This window comes from Brachyistius frenatus, unplaced genomic scaffold (assembly GCF_029030835.1).
Source record: "Brachyistius frenatus isolate BFR_SWC_R1_liver_20210118 unplaced genomic scaffold, ASM2903083v1 Contig_545, whole genome shotgun sequence".
Classification (NCBI taxonomy): domain Eukaryota; kingdom Metazoa; phylum Chordata; class Actinopteri; family Embiotocidae; genus Brachyistius; species Brachyistius frenatus.
In genome coordinates this window covers 32384-50279 of record NW_027211144.1, presented here as the reverse complement: position 1 = coordinate 50279, position 17896 = coordinate 32384, and the positions used below count along the sequence as shown (strand labels likewise).

Sequence of the window (17896 nt, the reverse complement as noted above, 5' to 3'; positions counted from 1 at the left end):
TAACCCCACAATAGAAGCACTGTTTCCCTTTCCTCCATGTCTGACCTCAGGAGGGCGGTGAGCGCCACAGAATGAGGGATTTCATCTGGTGGATGTACTGAAGCGCTTCTACACACTGCTGAGGGTGTGGGTCTTGATTTGTATGTTCAAATGGACCAGTTGGTGTAAAAATTGAGTGGAAGTTATGTTATCATTTGTATAAGAGGATTTTCTAAATTATATACAACCAATCAACAACGCAGCATGACACTAAAATATCAGCATATTAAAACGCAGACATTTTGAACTGTTTTCCAAACCATATTTATTTACTGCTGGCTGACTTCAATGTAAAAATAGTTATAAAGGTGTTCTGTTAATTCAGGTGTATTTTAAGGACAAGAAAACACATTTAAGTAAATTATTAAGGATACATAAATTGAAGCTAGCTGAATATACGTTTTGCATGTGACACCACAGGTGCTCGTTTTTGTTACCACCTCTAACTCGCCCGGTCCACAATTACCCCAAAAATATATGAAGAACTTTTTTAGCATCGAACAAGGTGACACAAGTAAATTCTAATATTTTTGTTTGAAATATCCTTTTCTGCCTGAAAAAAAAAAAGTGTCATGAGTCTTGCAGTTCTGTGCTTCTGGCTACAGCGCTGTGGCACAGCGGGCAGCACTTATATTTACTGATCTCCAGCTCCAGAGCGCAGTGTTTACACACACTGCACATCCAGAACTGGTAGTCCTGGATCGGCAGACCCGTCACGATGGATGTCGGTAACTTCCCCTCTGTCCTAAAAAGGGGAAGAACAGAAATGGTTTGAGTCATTTCAGGAAATATATTTAGCAGTAAATGGGACAAAGAGCTTTTGAACTGTGGCCATTAGTTAAGAGACTAATAAATACACCAAAGTGTTCCTCTTTCTGGTGCTATTTATTAACTGTTTATTGCTTACTCACTATGAATCCATTTTTAGCATATTCATTTTGTAGCCAGTTTAGGAGACTGAGGGCAATTCTGTAATATACTTCACCCCCACAAAACAACATAACACATTCTGTACAAATTACACAAATATTTGTTTTGAAATAACTGAAGTATATGACATATTACTGCACTAATTACACATGGGCTCTGAGTCATTAATGATGTTTCACATTTCTACTTCCACATTTAGTCTGCAAGCGTAAGAAGAATTATTCTTCTAACAACATATTCAACGGGCCAGTAACACATTGTTAAATAAAGCTGCAGTTTGGTTTGTGGAGAATTAAACTGTTACTTCCTTCCTCTAAAGTCGAAAGCAGCCTCTCTGGGCCTCCACACAGACCGAATGTTGAATAGTGTATTTTATTTACCTCTCTGCTTTCGTATTTATCTCCTGAGCTAAACAGACATCATGCAAAATTTGCTGAAAACCATTCCCCTTAATGACATCCAACAACGTGGAGGCAGCAGCCTCCCGTCAGTGTTTGAGGTAGGAGTTTGATCGGTGGGGCCCTCACCCTTCTGATGGCCTGTTCAGCTCCAGCATGCGGCTGTCCTTCGGGGTGTGCTTGGTGAAGATCTCCAGGGCCAGATCCTCATAGAGCTGCCGCTGTTCAGGGTCCAGACTCTCCAGGGATTCCAGCTTGATGAAGGCCTGTGAGCACGTGCTGAAGGCCCGGCTGGACGTGGAGCAGAGGGCGAGCAGCGAGTAGATCTCCACTGCAGGGATGACGTCGTCGTAGTCACGCAGGTGAAGGGCTTTAAAATGTAATGGAATATACAGTGCGGAGTTAGACTTGGGAATTTACACCATTTTGGACAGTTCCAGTTATAACCAATGTGAAAAAAAAAAAAAAAAATCTATTAATGACAATTTTCAATCGATCCTTTTCTGGGGTATTTTACACTTCGTGTTCATTCTGATTGTTATGCTTCAGTTGAGATGATTATAAATGTAGTGGTACCACAACGAAACAAAGTATGGGCCTAATATGCAGGGAAAACACAGTTTTGCATCAGTCGTGTTCTGCATTGATTTGTAAAACGCCCATCTGTGGTTCCCCATTCCAGTCAAACTCCTGCACGCTGTATGCCATCATAACGCGCTTGATTAAAACAGCACTGGAGCATTTTAGTGTCTCAGCCACATCGAATTCTCTAATACAAATCCAACCCGTTTAATTTTGTAATTTTTGCGGTCTCTGCCAGTGAGTCCTGGCGGCGGAGAAATAAACGCGGTTTACTGCCGATTTATCAAGATTTAAAACTGTCGACGTAATCAGGCTGTTTAAATATTACGTGGAAAGTTGCATAAGACTGAAGTTCAGTTTGTGGTAACGTTTGAAGCTTTTGATCAGATTATATCGCACACTGAGAGGGTTAATATGAATTTAAAAAAAAAAATTCAGCACTGGAGTCTTTAGACCCAGTTAGTAATAAATCATCAGTGACGACAAATAAAGCTGCATTGTCTTCACTACTAGAATACAGGGATTGTAGGTGCTGTGGCTCACTAACGCAGTTTACTAACAGTAGATGGCAGAAGAATCCTAAACTGAAACTGACACCGGGATCCACTCTTTTCATTTCTAATATAAATTCAGGTACTTCCTCTAGTTTGAATCATTTCTGTAACTGGAAGCGACGCCCCACACACGTGACACATCACAAATGTCAGGGAGGATACAGGGACGCTCGTAGACAAACACAATTCCCACTTTGTACATTTTGTACATTTTGAGAAGAAAGAAATCAAATTAAATAGGCGTACGTGATGGATTGAAATCCTATTAATTTTCAAATTTTACAAATAAGAATAAATAAATTAGGACTCAAAACCCAAAGTGCACAAGGTACAATAGAAATTGCTTGTGTGTTTTTCAGGAGTGTTGACTCAATACTTTGATTAGTGAAACGGTGTCCACCCCCTACAGCTTCTGGGCCCCCAGCCGCCCCGTCACTAGTTATACCGTTGTTAAAAAGGTAACTAATTTCATGTGATACTTATGATATATTCTTATCAAAAGCTACACATACTGTAACACATTAAACACCAGTCTAGTGCAAAAGTCTGTTCGGAAAGCAATGGGCAACAACACATCTTGTGATCTGGCTTTAATACTAAAAAGAGAATGATCACTTTAGTCAGAATAACAACTCTTTTGGTCAAATCCTTTTGTTGAGTAGGTCAGAAAAAACCCAGCTGTAACTAAAAAATAATTAATTTTTTCCCCCCACAATTAAAGAATTCAGTTGAAAAAATATTATAGACACCAGCAAAAAAAAAAAAAAAAAAAAAAGGAACATCACAATCTACACAAAAGTGTTTTCATGACTAACAGTACAAAAGCAAAATATATTCACTTTGTAGTGTTTAAAAAAAAACAAAAAAACCCTGTAAATTCCCGCACCTTGAGATCAGTAAACGGGGAATATTTAGCTTTTTTTTTTCTTTTAGGAACAACTATTTGATCATCCGAATTCTTCTTTGTTTCCGTGCCGATCGATTGGTCTATTTTCTGACCTCTCACTTAGGCCCCAGAAGACACTGCCTTCTATTTCATTATTAGATTACCTGTGTGCATGGCATTCTCCATGTAGCCTTCGTACAGCTGCCTTTGAGCGAGCAGGAAGAAGTGATAGGCCTCCGCTCCACGCCAGGCGTTGTCCACAATACGGTTGTCTGCAGAGGTTGCATCTTCCTCAAGCAGGCCGGCAAGTGCAAATGTTGCCTAATCACGAGCAAATGACACCACATGTGTACAGCACGTCGTAGAATCTAAAAACTTTTATTAATGCAAAATAGAACACTAAAGACATTGGGAAGCGTGTGTACTGTATAGTGCACTGCAGTTTATTACCTCAGACTTCTTTCCTTTGGCTTTGCTCTGCTGTGACGTCTTCACCTGCTCGTGGTAATTTTCGACAAGATGAGCTGCGAGCACGTAGAGCTTCTTCACCCGCAGAGGTCGCGTCCTTTTCTTTGCCTCCTCATCTGCTATCTGCAAATCAGAAGCCACACCTAAACCTTTTGCGCTCTTTATTACATTGCAAACAAAATATTTGATTAAGTCTACAATTCGGTCTACACTCAGTAAACCCATCATGACAAAGTGAAAAGCTGATATTTAGCCAAATGTATTCAAATCTTAACCTCTCAATCTTAATTTATTACTGTGCAGAGGCCACTTTGGCAGCAGTTTCAGGTTTTGCTGAGGTTTTTGAGTGTTTGGAGTTGTGACTGAATGCTTCGCTTTTTGACTCATCAGAACAGAGGCTCTTTATCTTCATTCGTCAGAGTCCTTTAAATGCTGCGCGGCAAACTCCAAGCAACGTCGTCGTGCCTTTTAGTCAGAGTGGCTTTCGTCTTGCTGCTCCACCATAAAGTCCTGATTGACGGAGTGACACTGAGATGATCAACTTCTAAAACTCTAGAGTGACTGTCGGGTTCTTTGGTCACATCGCTGACCGAGGACTTACTTGCTCCGTTACTCAGTTTGACAGGATGGACACCACTAGTCCTGGTGGTTTAAAACGGATCTTATTTCACAATCATTGTGACCGCTGTGCTCCTGGGAACACTCAAAGCTTCAGAAATAGTTTCAGTGACACGGCTACATTCTCCAGAGAATTACTTGGGACATCATGGCTTAGTTTTTGTCCTGTCAGGTAGAGTGAATTATCAGAGCTTTATGTACACGGGTGTCTGCCTTTCCAATGGTGCATTCATGAGCAACTGGGGAAGTTTTGAGCTGCGAGTGGGTGAATACACCTGAATGCCTGTCGAACTTTGAATATCTCGCTAGGAAAGTGGGAGGTTTTTTGAGAGCTCCAAGAAGAAGGTTTGACATCACTTCACATGGCAGCGCTGGTGGTGGAAGGAAAAGAAAATGTACTTGCTCTGAGGTGAAATCGCCAGCCTTAGTTAGCCGAGCCTACCTGGCTGTGTTAAATGTTAAAAACAAGCAGTACATCCAAACGTCTAGAACGTGTACAAATAAGTTGACCTCCTGAGCTCCATTTCATCCCTGTCTCGGTTTATATTATTTATCACTTGTCTGTAATCTGACAGCAGAAATAGAGCACATATTCTAGGGGCTGCCATGTCGCCTGCTTGTGAACACTCTCAACTCACGAGTGGGACATTGCCAAATGGGAATTTTCCCTTCTGTTAAAAGTGAAGGAGTTTGAATACTTTTTGAAGCGACTGTATGTTTCAGTTATCAGCAGCTAACTTTAGTTCAGTTCAAATTCGGACGTATTCCTGAAGAAAACAGCTCTTTATCTAAACGTAGAAGCCACAAAAACATTTGTGTTTCAGGAAGCTCGTCAAAATACTAAAAAAAAAAATAAAAAAAAAAAAAACGAAGCCTACCTTAAACATGAGTTTGGCTGCATCAAGAAAATGGTGAGCTTTCCGATACAGCTCCACAGCCTCTAGAGTTTTATTCTTCTCAAGAAGATGCGTGGCATATTTGGAAAGAAGAGATTTGATCTCTTTCATGTTGTGGGTCCGGGCGAGTTCCACGGCTTTGTTCCACTGTAAGCAAAAAGTTCACACAAAAAAAAAATCAAATGATAAAAACATCACATTTCCCGGTTTAAATGCAGTATCTGTTAGAAAAGTAGCTTTCGGTGAAAATCTGTTTGGAATGTAACTCTCAGCATTCAAACAGCACAAGAGTTGCATAGCACGAGAAGACTGTATTTTTTTTTAGAAAGGTCAAGTGGAAACAGCTGACAGCCTGTTCCTTTAGTTAGCATTAACACAGCAGGGGCAACTGGCCTGAAGGATGGAAATTAGGAGCTAATGACATTGACTTTTGGATGAGCAGAGGGTTAATTACAGCCCATATTTAACATCCTTTAAAAGTACAGCTGGCTGTGGCTGAAGACTTTTAACAAATTACAACCACTGCAGCCTACATTACTTATGTGATAAAAGTTCATTCTCTTTTTCAGTACTTCCTGAACAGAGAACAGAAGGAGCCGAATGTTAAAATTTACATTGGAAGAGCAGAGTTTGAGAGCAGCATTCACACTTCGGGGCTAAATATCACTGAGGGAGAGGACGGGCGTGGGAGCGTGTCAGGTTGACTGCTGCGCTCCGAAGCTATCAAACTGTGTTAAATCTGAAGATCACCGGAGGGAATGCTGGTCGGAGTGTCGCTCGGAAAACTGTGGCGCCGCAGGTTTTTCTGTCTGTCTCTCACCTGGTTCAGGTGCACACACGCGTCAACGGCGGCTTTGGGTTGGTTGCACTTCAGGTAGGCGCTCACGGCCTGTTCGCACATGCCCACGGTGGCGAACATCTGTCCAATCTCCTACGACACAAACATGGACATCGGGAGTAGAAGAGGTGACGCAGAAATGGCTTTATTTAAGGCCACAGATTCAGAGTTATCGACGTCTCGGCTTCTACGTGAAGCCCGGAAAGAATGTCAAAGACCTACAGTGCATCTGGTGAAACCTGAACATCTGGTGAAACCTGAACATCTGGTGAAACCTGAACATCTGGCTCACCGGTAAAAGTTTGTGATTCTCTGGCAGATTGGTGGTCAGCCTTTCCAGGCCTTCATAGTCCTCCAACATATAGTAGCATTCTGCCAGCCGCTCCTGGTTACGACCCTGAAGGTAGTACTGCACTGCATCGACCCTTGAAAAATGAATATTGTATTTATTAATAGCATAAAAGTAAACTTCAAATAAAGGTATACATTGTTTCTATATGGAATGCACTAATACACCAACAACCAGAAAAAGAAAGGGGAAACAAGAATCCAATACCACTTCTGTCTGTCGGCATAGTAGTCTCCTATTGCATTGTAAGCCTGTTCGAGCAGAGCGTCATCACAGTCCCCAGAACCGGTTTTGAGCAGCTGCTGCACACTGAACCAGTCTCCCAGCTTGATCCTGAGGCTGATGGCGAGGTCCCTGTAGAGACAGGACACGTCCACTGTCAACCATCACGTCTAAAGACCCGATTCATGCCATCAGATGAAACCGACGTCAAAACTAATAAACGCAAGAAAAGCAAACATGAACGGAACCACGAGGACCTACTATACCTGCGATCCATATCCAGGTACATGCGGTCGGCCTCCTCAAACCTGCTGAAATAAGCCGCCACCTCGGCCTGCTTCATGGGCTCGCTCTGCAGGTTGCCCAGCCGCTTGACAAACCCGATGCCCTGGTAGTCTTTGCAGCGGACGAAGGCCTGCTCAGCTGTCTTCAGATCCAGTTTCTGGAGGGCTGCCTCAGCCAGCAGACGCCTGACAGGTTCGCAGTGGGGAGAGAGACGGGTTAGCTGCTATCGAGCGGGGCTGCATGGAATAAAGTGTGTGCATATATCCTTCTTTACATCATGTACAGTAGATTAAAACATGAATGGAGCTACTGCGCTGCATAAAGTGACCCATTTGTCAGTTATTAATCCACCTGAGAATAACCTCAGGGATTCTTGGACTCTATAACTCCCTGAAGTGACCATAAAGGTTATCTTTATGTCACAGACTGTAACTGACTGCTCGAGCAGGAAGGGCCAGATTTTGAGGGATCCTGCAAGACACTGACAGATCAGCCAGATACAAAAAGAAAAGAAAAGAAAAAGTGCTCACACTGCTGCTTTAAGGCATAAGGCATGAAATACTTCACTAAAATCCTGGCACGACTTGCATTTACCAGAGTCTTGGGTGAGGATTGTCTTCTATGAATTGTGAAGCGTCATCGATGCCCACTTTTTCAATCAGTGTGCGACTGTCTCTCAGGGAGCGGATTTCAAAGTTGATGAGGTTGTCTTTGTTTGGCCTCTCTGGATCCTGTAAGGTAATGATGAAGGTGATAAAATCAAATATTTTAAATAGAAAATAAAATAATAAATTGACACCATAGTAAAATAGATATACTGATATTAACATAACTGGTCATTTATAAATATTAGTGCGATTGTGCGCGCTTGTTTCAAAAGTGTACCTTCATGATTTCATCGAGCAGGACAGATTTGATTTCCAGGTCCTCAAAGTTGCAGATGTATCCAGATGTTTGGATGGGTTCCTGTTTTAAAAAAAAAAATACAATAAATAAGTGCAGCAATCTCATTTAGACTGAAAGAATGTTTACTTAGTAACGATACGGCAATGTGGTTGACATTTTAGCTGCAAGTCAGACATATTTGTTATATTTGACACTTTTTTTCAACACACTTGAGCACTCACCTCCGGGTCCAGGTTCCTGAAGACATACATCCTGGTCTTCTCCATCATGGCAAACAGATCGGGGTTGTCATTGGCCCACTTCATGTCCCAAACATCTTTGCGCTCAAACTTGGACGGATCTCCTGGAGATGCCTGGTCTCCCGTGCTGTCGTCTGCGGGGGCACGAACTTCCAGGTCCAACAAAGTCAGCACGCCTGCGATGTCGATTATGGCGAGACGACTGAGGAAAATAATGGTTTTATGCGTCGGTGCTTTAAAAGTACAACACCAAACTGAACAAATTGGGCGTAAGCACATTATCTTATTCCATAGCAGCAAAAACACCAACCAGTGTTTACCTGGAATTGCAGTTCAAGGAGAGATAATAGGCTCTGTTGTTCAGACTGTATTTCTGGATGAGAACAACATTTGGGAGGCTGTATCTGTGAATGGTGCCAGATTCCCGACCCTGTAAGGACACGAACACTTTTCTTTTTAATTCTTCTATTCATTGTATGATTCCAGATTGGTCCATATAAAAACAACAGCAGTGTACATACCACAATCAGGGTCTTATCTGTAGCTGTAATGCAACAGATGGGATCTCGAGTTGCCTAAAACAAAACAGAAACACACACTGTAAAAACTTTTAAAATTGATCGGCTTCTTAATAAAGAATTATTTTTTTTTAATTATCATTGGTATCAGTAGGTTTATTAATATTTTTACAATTGTTATCTATACATCCATTTTGACTTTGTAAAATTTATTTAGAAATTCATTATACGAACAGAAAGGCTAGAGACTGTTCTCGTGAGCTGTATTTTGTGACAAAGGTACTTTATTTGAATGCAGTAAGATTAAAAAAAAAAAAAAAAAAAATCAAACACTAAAACATTGGATTTAAAAAAAAAAAAATTATCTGCTGCATTAGAAATGCCTCAGACGTGTCTCTGTAGTGTTGATTTTTGATTCTGTGCTTCACGGTCTGTGTAAGACAAAACATTAAAAAAAAAAAAAAAACTCTTACTGTGAAGGCTTTTGTAAAATCTGGAGCTCCGTCACTGGCTCCAGAAGGATTGCTGTCAACGTGGTAGACCCTAGAGGAAGGCAGGAAGTGAGAACGCAGGAGAGAGAGAGAGCGAACCAGCGAGACGGCCAGAGAGATGGACGGTTGCCAGTTCCACCGAGGTGACCTGTGGTCTAGGTGCTAGGAACATTAGGTCATTCATCTGTCTGGAACCTCAGTGGTATCTCAGTCAGATGAATGAATCCTTTTCATTTCCCTGTCACTACCAAAACTCTTCGCTTTAACAGTGAGTCAGTAAACCCAAAGTTTTCACCCACTGACTCACAGAATCTAGCACGGTGGTGGTCCTGCAACTTTCCACGATCTGCTTGATACTTCCCGTAAATGCTGGCATGGGCTCTCTATCTCCCTACTCATCCTCTAACTGTCTGAGACCTGCCTTTGTTAAACAACTGCGCAGTCCTTATGGCATCTAGTCAACGGTGTAACTACCAGTAATGCTGGTAATACAGCCGCAGTGGGGCCTGCAACAATTAAGGCCCGCATAGTTGGACTTTTCTTTTGTCAGTTTAATTTACTTTGACACCATTATATCAAAAGAGCTGACACATCTCTAGTGCTGAGTTTCACTGAGTACAAACATACAACTATGCGTAATTAGACAGCACTATGTGAGCCAAGTTATCTGCTCCTTAGTGTCACATATTTAATTTCATTCATTTAATCACCAAATGAATGACCGGACTTGCTGTGCTATCAGCCGAGAATGCCTGCTGGCTGGATCTAAAGGATTTAACAGACAACCTATGATGCAAGTCAAACTTACAGTGGGTACGGAAAGTATTCAGACCCCTTTAAATTTTTCACTCTTTGTTTCATTGCAGCCATTTGCTAAAATCAAAAAAGTTCATTTTATTTCTCATTAATGTACACTCAGCACCCCATGTTGACAGAAAAAAAACAGAAATGTAGAAATTTGTGCAAATTTATTAAAAAAGAAAAACTGAAATATCACATGGTCATAAGTATTCAGACCCTTTGCTCAGTATTGAGTAGAAGCACCCTTTTGAGCTCGTACAGCCATGAGTCTTCTTGGGAATGATGCAACAAGCTTTTCACACCTGGATTTGGGGATCCTCTGCCATTCTTCCTTGCAGATCCTCTCCAGTTCTGTCAGGTTGGATGGTGAACGTTGGTGGACAGACATTTTCAGGTCTCTCCAGAGATGCTCAGTTGGGTTTAGGTCAGGGCTCTGGCTGGGCCAGTCAAGAATGGTCACAGAGTTGTTCCGAAGCCACTCCTTTGTTATTTTAGCTGTGTGCTTAGGGTCATTGTCTTGTTGGAAGGTGAACCTTCGGCCCAGTCTGAGGTCCAGAGCACTCTGGAAGAGGTTTTCTTCCAGGATATCTCTGTACTTGGCCGCATTCATCTTTCCTTCACTTGCAACCAGTCGTCCTGTCCCTGCAGCTGAAAAACACCCCCATAGCATGATGCTGCCACCACCACGTTTCACTGTTGGGATTGTATTGGGCAGGTGATGAGCAGTGCCTGGTTTTGTCCACACATACCGCTTAGAATTAACGCCAAAAAGTTCAATTTTGGTCTCATCAGACCAGAGAATCTTATTTCTCATAGTCTGGGAGTCCTTCATGTGTTTTTTGGCAAACTCTATGCGGGCTTTCATATGTCTTGCACTGAGGAGAGGCTTCCGTCGGGCCACTCTTCCATAAAGCCCCGACTGGTGGAGGGCTGCAGTGATAGTTGACTTTGTGGAACTTTCTCCCATCTCCCTACTGCATCTCTGGAGCTCAGCCACAGTGATCTTTGGGTTCTTCTGTACCTCTCTCACCAAGGCTCTTCTCCCACGATTGCTCAGTTTGGCTGGACGGCCAGGTCTAGGAAGAGTTCTGGTCGTCCCAAACTTCTTCCGTTGAAGGATTATGGAGGCCACTGTGCTCTTAGGAACCTTGAGTGCTGCAGAAATTATTTTGTAACCTCGGCCAGATCTGTGCCTTGCCACAATTCTGTCTTTGAGCTCCTTGGACAGTTCCTTCGACCTCATGATTCTCATTTGCTCTGACATGCACTGTGAGCTGTAAGGTCTTATATAGACAGGTGTGTGCCTTTCCTAATCAAGTCCAATCAGTTTAATTAAACACAGCTGGACTCCAATGAAGGAGTAGAATCATCTCAAGGAGGATCAGAAGAAATGGACAGCATGTGAGTTAAATATGAGTGTCACAGCAAAGGTTCTGAATACTTATGACCATGTGATATTTCAGTTTTTCTTTTTTAATAAATTTGCACAAATTTCTACATTTGTTTTTTTCTGTCAACATGGGGTGCTGAGTGTACATTAATGAGAAATAAAATGAACTTTTTTGATTTTAGCAAATGGCTGCAATGAAACAAAGAGTGAAAAATTTAAAGGGGTCTGAATACTTTCCGTACCCACTGTATGTATGATTTCTTTGACAATTAACCAAAAAACAAGTGTTTTATTATGATGCTCTCACACCAGATTTTCCCAAGTGTAGCTGTTTTCCTTGTGAATCATTTCACTGAGGTGTCAACTGTACCGTTGCTTGTTTTAAAACTGCTTTAACTTTGGTTTACTTAAATTTAAATTTGATTTGCTCCTGACATCTTGTTATGTTACGTCTGATTGTGAGATTAACTGAGCTGCTGGTGAGGAGCACAGTGAAGTTCTATAAGTGCAGAGACAGATATCTGAAACACAGGCACTTTAACTTCCACTGTGGGCCACTCGTGATGCACATTTATGATATTCTTTCAAAATTGTCCTGACTAAATGTTGTACAAGAAAGAGGCTGCCATTGTAACAGAAGAATCCACAGGTGAGGCAAGACGAATGCGGGCTGCAGACTGTATAGCAAGCAAAACTTCATGATGCATTGTGATGGGCAGGTCCCAGGTCAGCCCAGGTCTTTGACTCTCTTGTATTGGGGCCCGGTGCTGACTTGTTGCACCATTGCAGCCAGTTCAGATGAATGTGTCCAATTTTCTGTAAATTTCATACATGCTTCTGAGAAAACGCACCTTTCCCTTCCCTCCTTCTTTGTTCTGGTCACTTGGTTGATCTCCAGGGCAGTCAGCTTCTTGGCCACTCTGTACTGCCACAAGTAGAATGCTTCTTTGGATGCAGCGATGACGTGTGTCTTGGTCATGGTGACAAACAGTGGATCTGAACAAATTAAAAAAAAAAAAAAAAGTGACAGAATTAATTACAGAGATGGCCCAAACTTCATTCTCTTACTTATTTACATACTTGGGACCTGTGACGCCCATCCAGATCACTGAGCCTTTCAACCCTGCAGACCTTGAACTGTCTTGGCCTGAACTTCTCAGCAAACATCGGACCATGCCAAGCAGAAAGACACTGGCTGAATATCTGTGGTATGAGACGACCAGCGCTCGCTGCTATAGGAAGCTGCGGGTCCATCAAGTAACTGTGGGCGGCAGGAGGCTGTCTGCCAACTCCTATGTCTCTATACACAAGGTGTGATCTCTCGCACTGGTTTGAAGAAATACACCAACCTCATGCTAAATCAGGACGTTGATCGTTCCACTTCTGCGCCACAAGATTATTGCTACGTTCATTGTATGCGAGCTTAGAGGGCAATGGAAGAAAACTCACATTAAAGATGTGTTGACCATGAAAATGGATATCCAGAGGCATAATGCACTCACCGATGTCAATGTATTTTGAGTCCAGTGGAGTTCCGATGGAGTTGCACAGAATCAGGACAAACTGAAAAACACACAGTAGAGCGACATTATTTTACAGGTCAATGTATTAAATTCCATGTCAAAACAAATGGGCCTCTTTTGGGTTGTGAGGTTTTAGAGTGTACGTTACCCTTGCATGACTGGCAGACTCTGCCTCAGCATCCTCCTGCGTGGCAACAAATTAGAAAAACAGGAGGCAAGACAGCAGAGAAAGATTTGTGATCCTTGCTATTTCAGATCGCTCTATATCCATTATCGACAGTACTTTCCCTACTGTTCTTCTCCAACTCCAATCAGTAGAGTAAGATTCAGTATAGATCTTTCAAAAAGCAATAGAAAAGCCTAAATCATAAAGTGTAGTAACTTGTGGATCAAGACAGCCTGCAGTGGTTCATAAACATCACAGATCCTGTTTTGTGTTTTTTTTTTTGTCTCTCCTCTCCGTTAGTGTTTGTACCTGAGGCTGGGTGTCGTCTGCCTTGCTGGCCAGGATGCAGAAGTCCCCAGAGGTAGTGATGGACATCAAGCTCTTGACGTATTTGACAAACTTCTCGTTGTTTTTGGTGTCCCAGAAGACCACGCAGTACTCTTGGCGCTCTGGCTTTGTGTAGGCGTACACCACCGTGTTGCAGCAGTAGCCCCACTGTGAGGAGACAAGACAAGGCAGGTGAGGTTCAGGGACAGTTTAGCCTGTGACACGACAATGAAATACCGCACGAACGAACAAGAAATTTGATTGTGAGAAAGATATATTCTGCAAGCCCCTCTGACTTATCTCCCACTATGACTTACTTTTTCTGACTCCCCGAAATTTCTCCTAAACTGAATTAATTATGCCAATTACAGAAAAGATCATCTGTGTTTAAGAAGTTAAGACCAGCAGGCACTCACATGCGTGCACTGTGTAACACTGCTGCTAGGTGTTATTTCAGACTAATACCGGGGCTCATTAACGTGACAAACTGTTAATCCACCCTGACAAAGACTGTATGTTTGAAACTGCACAGCATGTTTTAGCATTTGTCAACCAAAGGCTAAACACTGTTTCTTCCCGCGAAGCATCTTTTAAGTCAAGAAAAAACATGGACAGTATGAGGAATAGGTGTCTACATTTACCTTATAATTCGGTCTTATGTTGGCAAAGTAGATGTAGGAGTCCACAGCGAGGCCAATTCGCAGCCCTCCTCCCTCCCAGGCAACCCCTGACATCTGCTTCCCGGGCACTTTGAGAGTTCTCAGGTGCTGAGTAAACACAGAAGACCATTAGCAGTGTACAAATTTCACCTCCTTACTGTTGCGCGGCATTGTTAGAACCCAGTTGGGGTAAGTGTGGCTCGAGAGATATCGCCAACGCTGCGAGCTCAAGTGGGTAGAAAAACGTGACCGCCTAAGTGGAGCTTAGTGAAAAAAATGCCTGTGCGTTTCTGTTTGTGAAAAAAGACATTAAAGGACAAACTAATTAGGTGTGTCGGGTTTGTTTCTTTGTTTGTTGCTGCGGAGAACAATCTTCTTTCATGATTCAGTCACATAGGTGGTGTGCACTTACCATGTTGTTGCTGTTTGCCACATTACTGTGAGGATTACTGATTATTGTACTAAACAGCGCAACATACTGTGTTAGAAGTCCAGACAGACTTATAATAACATGAAGTCGTGAAATCAATGACTTGGATTGAATCACAACAGGGTTACAATACTTTTCACTCCAATTCATTCTGGCAAATTTGGCCTGAAGAGCTTTAGCTTGCAGCTAAGAGCACTTTGCAGCTATGAAACTCAACAACTAGCTGGAATTTCTGTCTTTAAAAGATCAATTGTCAACATAGTACATACATTTTCAACTGCAAAGGCTCTCATTTTAAATAGAAAAAAGAATCCCAGGGATGTCTTATCTAACCTCTAAAAGCCCTGCAGAAATCTCCCACCCTTACCCCTCCAAATGGTGTGTAGAACTGCACCACGTTGAATTCTTTCTCCATATTTGAGGCTCTGAGGGAACCTGCCACCGCCAGCACACTGCCACAATGGTTCCACTGGATGCTGATCACATTCATCAAAGTGTCAATACATACTGGGTCTGTAGAAAAAGGCAGGAGCACGGAGCAGCAGCATGAGCAAACATTTCATTTGAGTGCAAACGTTCAAATATAAACACGCATTTCAAATCTTTTTGGTTGCTTACTCTCGTCATTCTCATAGCGCATGACCTGGCATCTTCCGTTGTCAAAACAGATGGCCAGACACGGACAGCCCGGCTCGATGTATCCTCCAGTTCCTGCGTACCAGTGGATACCAGCGATGCTGACAGCTCCAGTCGCGTTGGTCAGACAGCTGATGGTCAGTTTCATCTGAAACAAACCACAAGATAACATACTGACGTAAAATCAATAAGCGTCCGTTAAATTACAACTCATTTTTCTTATTAATGTAGCTGTAATGTTGACTTAATATGAATTACTGTTATGTTCCATTATAACTCTTACTTAATCCAATGTTTCCGTGCCTGTTTTTGTTATTTGAATGGTTCTTATAACCATCGCAGGACACCTACAATCCGACTAACCATGCAAATAACTAACTTGCACTGCCAATACAATGTGCTGACAAATCTATTTGACGAAAGGATGCACACTCACTATGAAGTTTCCTTGATTGTCATAGATTTGTACTTCCCCGCTGGCCATGCCAAAGAGGAGGATCTTGCTGTCTGGGGACCACGCCACATGAGCAAGCTGACTTCCCTTCAGCTCCTTTCCCCAAATCCGGTTTCCTACAAAAACAAGGTCGTTATCCTACTGTTATTATACATCTATTTCCCCAGCACAGCAAGAAAGCGATCATTGTTAAAGGGAGCCTTACTGATTTGATGCTATCTATTGATTTTTGTTGTTGTAATCATTCCGTACCATCTACAGATCCAACGATGACCGCCCCGTCTTCATACACAATGCAGATCTTTTGACCGTCGGCGTTCCAGCTCATGCTCCTCACCACTGACTTGTTCCTGTTATTGATCATCTCCTCGTACCATGCACCTTTGGAGGAGACAAAGACAAACATCTATATTTTGTCCAAAAAAAAAAAACCCATTTATTATAAAGCAACCTGTATTTCAGTTTGACTGCACTAATCACCTTTGTAAAGCATCCACACGATGATAAGTCCGTTCTGGTCACTCGTCGTCAGCTTCTCATACTGCTCGTTCCACGTGACCACTTGCACTGCGCCTGCATGTGTGGTAATGATGATGTGGTGATGACATACAAGGGATAATATTCCTTTGGCTGGCGTTGGGGTCTGTGCACTGACAAGACTTGTCCTTCCTTTTGTGGACGCTGCTTGTCGATGTAACTTACCGCTGTGTCCCTCCAGAGTCTGGTTCATGGACAGATTACTGGGTGCAGCCAGACCTTTGAGTTTGGCATCATCTGTTGATAAAAAAAAAAAAAAAAAAGAATCAGATGATCAGTGTTGTATTCATTCTATAGTTGTATTAGTCACGGTGTTTCATGTTTATCATAGGTCTCGCATACAAGTCTTTCCAACAGAGAGAGCAGGCAAAGCGGCACCATTTCTACTTGCACAGCGACAACAACTCGTTTGAATACCATTTTTATGGCTGAAAACGAGCAGGGAGAAGAAACTGATTCAACACTAAACTTAATTTAGCGCCTCGGCTCCAACACCTTCGACTTACCCGTCTGACTCTCGAGCTTGAGTACCCTCAGGAGGCCGTCGTCTCCTCCGCAGGCGATGAAGCCTTGATCTTTGTTCCAGGAGACGCATTTTAGATGGATGCTGTTGGGAATCGCGATCTGCGTGACACGGAAAGGGGGACAAGTTGTTTAACCGACACCGCGACCCTAAACGGACCCCATAAATGTCTGAGCGCTCACCTTCTTGCTGAGGTAAATAAACATGCCGGCGGCGGAAGCCTCTTAATTAGCAGTTAGCGGCACACGCGCGACGATAAACACGTAAACAAGTTGCAGCTGGGACGTTCAAAACTCTGCGGCATCGCAAGTTCAAAGGCTGACTGCGATTAGAGTAGATGACTTTTGCTGAAAAAAAATACTGGAAAAACGGTTAAATTCGACGTTTTATTGCGTGTGTTGGCAGATTTCGGCGCTTCGGAGGCTGGAGCTTCCCTCCGTCTCCCGTGGTAACCGTAAACCGGAAGCGAAGTGTCCACCTGGTAGTTGTAGTTTTTCTTGTCAGCTCGCGCGCTAAATGGAGCTGTTCATATTATTTGAGTTTTATAGAAAGGTGAACCCTATTTTATTTAACTAAACACAAGTGGTAAAAAAAAAAAAAAAAAAAACAAATAAATCAGAGCTATGCAAATTATCTAAAGAATATAATTGAAAAGAAATAGATAGAAGATATTGTAATACAATAGTTTTATTTAATTAGGTCGCCAGTGCACAACAATACATAAAACATTCTGTCCGGTGAAGTAAAATTAGGCAACTATCTTTTTTTTTTTTTAATGGATTTTAAAAGTAGCTTGGTGATTAAGAGGGTTAACACGATAAAAGAGAAATATAAGATCAAATGTTTAACCGTATTTATTTTCTATGCACAGCTATTTTCCCAATAGAACATATACAGACAAGTTGTTTTCTATTCCAAAAGCACCAAAATATGTAACGCGCATAACTGTCAGTATGCACAAAGATGCCATATGTCTACAAGAAACAAGAAAATACAGTATGTGTGTAGTGTATGAAGAAAATACTGTCAGACTCTAAAAATTTTGCATTGAAAATAGTCTATCATGGCTAAGACTGCTGCCAGAAAAAATGGTCCAAGACTTGCCAAGTCTGCCACCTTGACCTCACTGAACTATTGTCTCTCCTTTTCAAACAATTGTTCCTGTCTGGTACAAACAAAACAATAATGACCAGTCAACATTGTGCAATTAGGTTGTTAAAATATTTCCGCT

General features: G+C 42.1%; 1 protein-coding gene across 3 annotated transcripts; it reads right to left on the bottom strand.

Annotated features, from left to right (window-relative positions):
* Nucleotides 1–287: 287 nt before the first annotated feature.
* On the bottom strand, nt 288–17104 carry wdr35 (WD repeat domain 35). Of its 3 annotated transcripts, XM_069688227.1 has the most exons (28): nt 16848–17104; nt 16649–16766; nt 16308–16379; nt 16086–16178; nt 15858–15986; nt 15588–15721; nt 15134–15299; nt 14883–15028; nt 14068–14193; nt 13409–13594; nt 13082–13117; nt 12913–12973; nt 12262–12406; nt 9202–9271; nt 8732–8785; nt 8531–8640; nt 8193–8412; nt 7951–8031; nt 7660–7796; nt 7047–7250; nt 6766–6912; nt 6502–6634; nt 6192–6302; nt 5354–5518; nt 3840–3980; nt 3554–3710; nt 1497–1737; nt 288–784 (listed from the first exon to the last, which is right to left on the bottom strand). In XM_069688227.1, exons 1-28 carry the CDS (start codon nt 16869–16871, stop codon nt 610–612), a joined length of 3582 nt encoding a protein of 1193 aa, XP_069544328.1. In that variant the 5' UTR covers nt 16872–17104; the 3' UTR covers nt 288–609. The 3 variants fall into 3 exon arrangements, with proteins under 3 accessions (XP_069544328.1, XP_069544329.1, XP_069544330.1); XM_069688228.1 differs by lacking the exon at nt 13082–13117; XM_069688229.1 differs by lacking the exons at nt 16308–16379; nt 16649–16766; nt 16848–17104 and having other exon boundaries at nt 15858–16011; nt 16086–16158.
* Between the last annotated feature and the right edge of the window lie 792 nt (nt 17105–17896).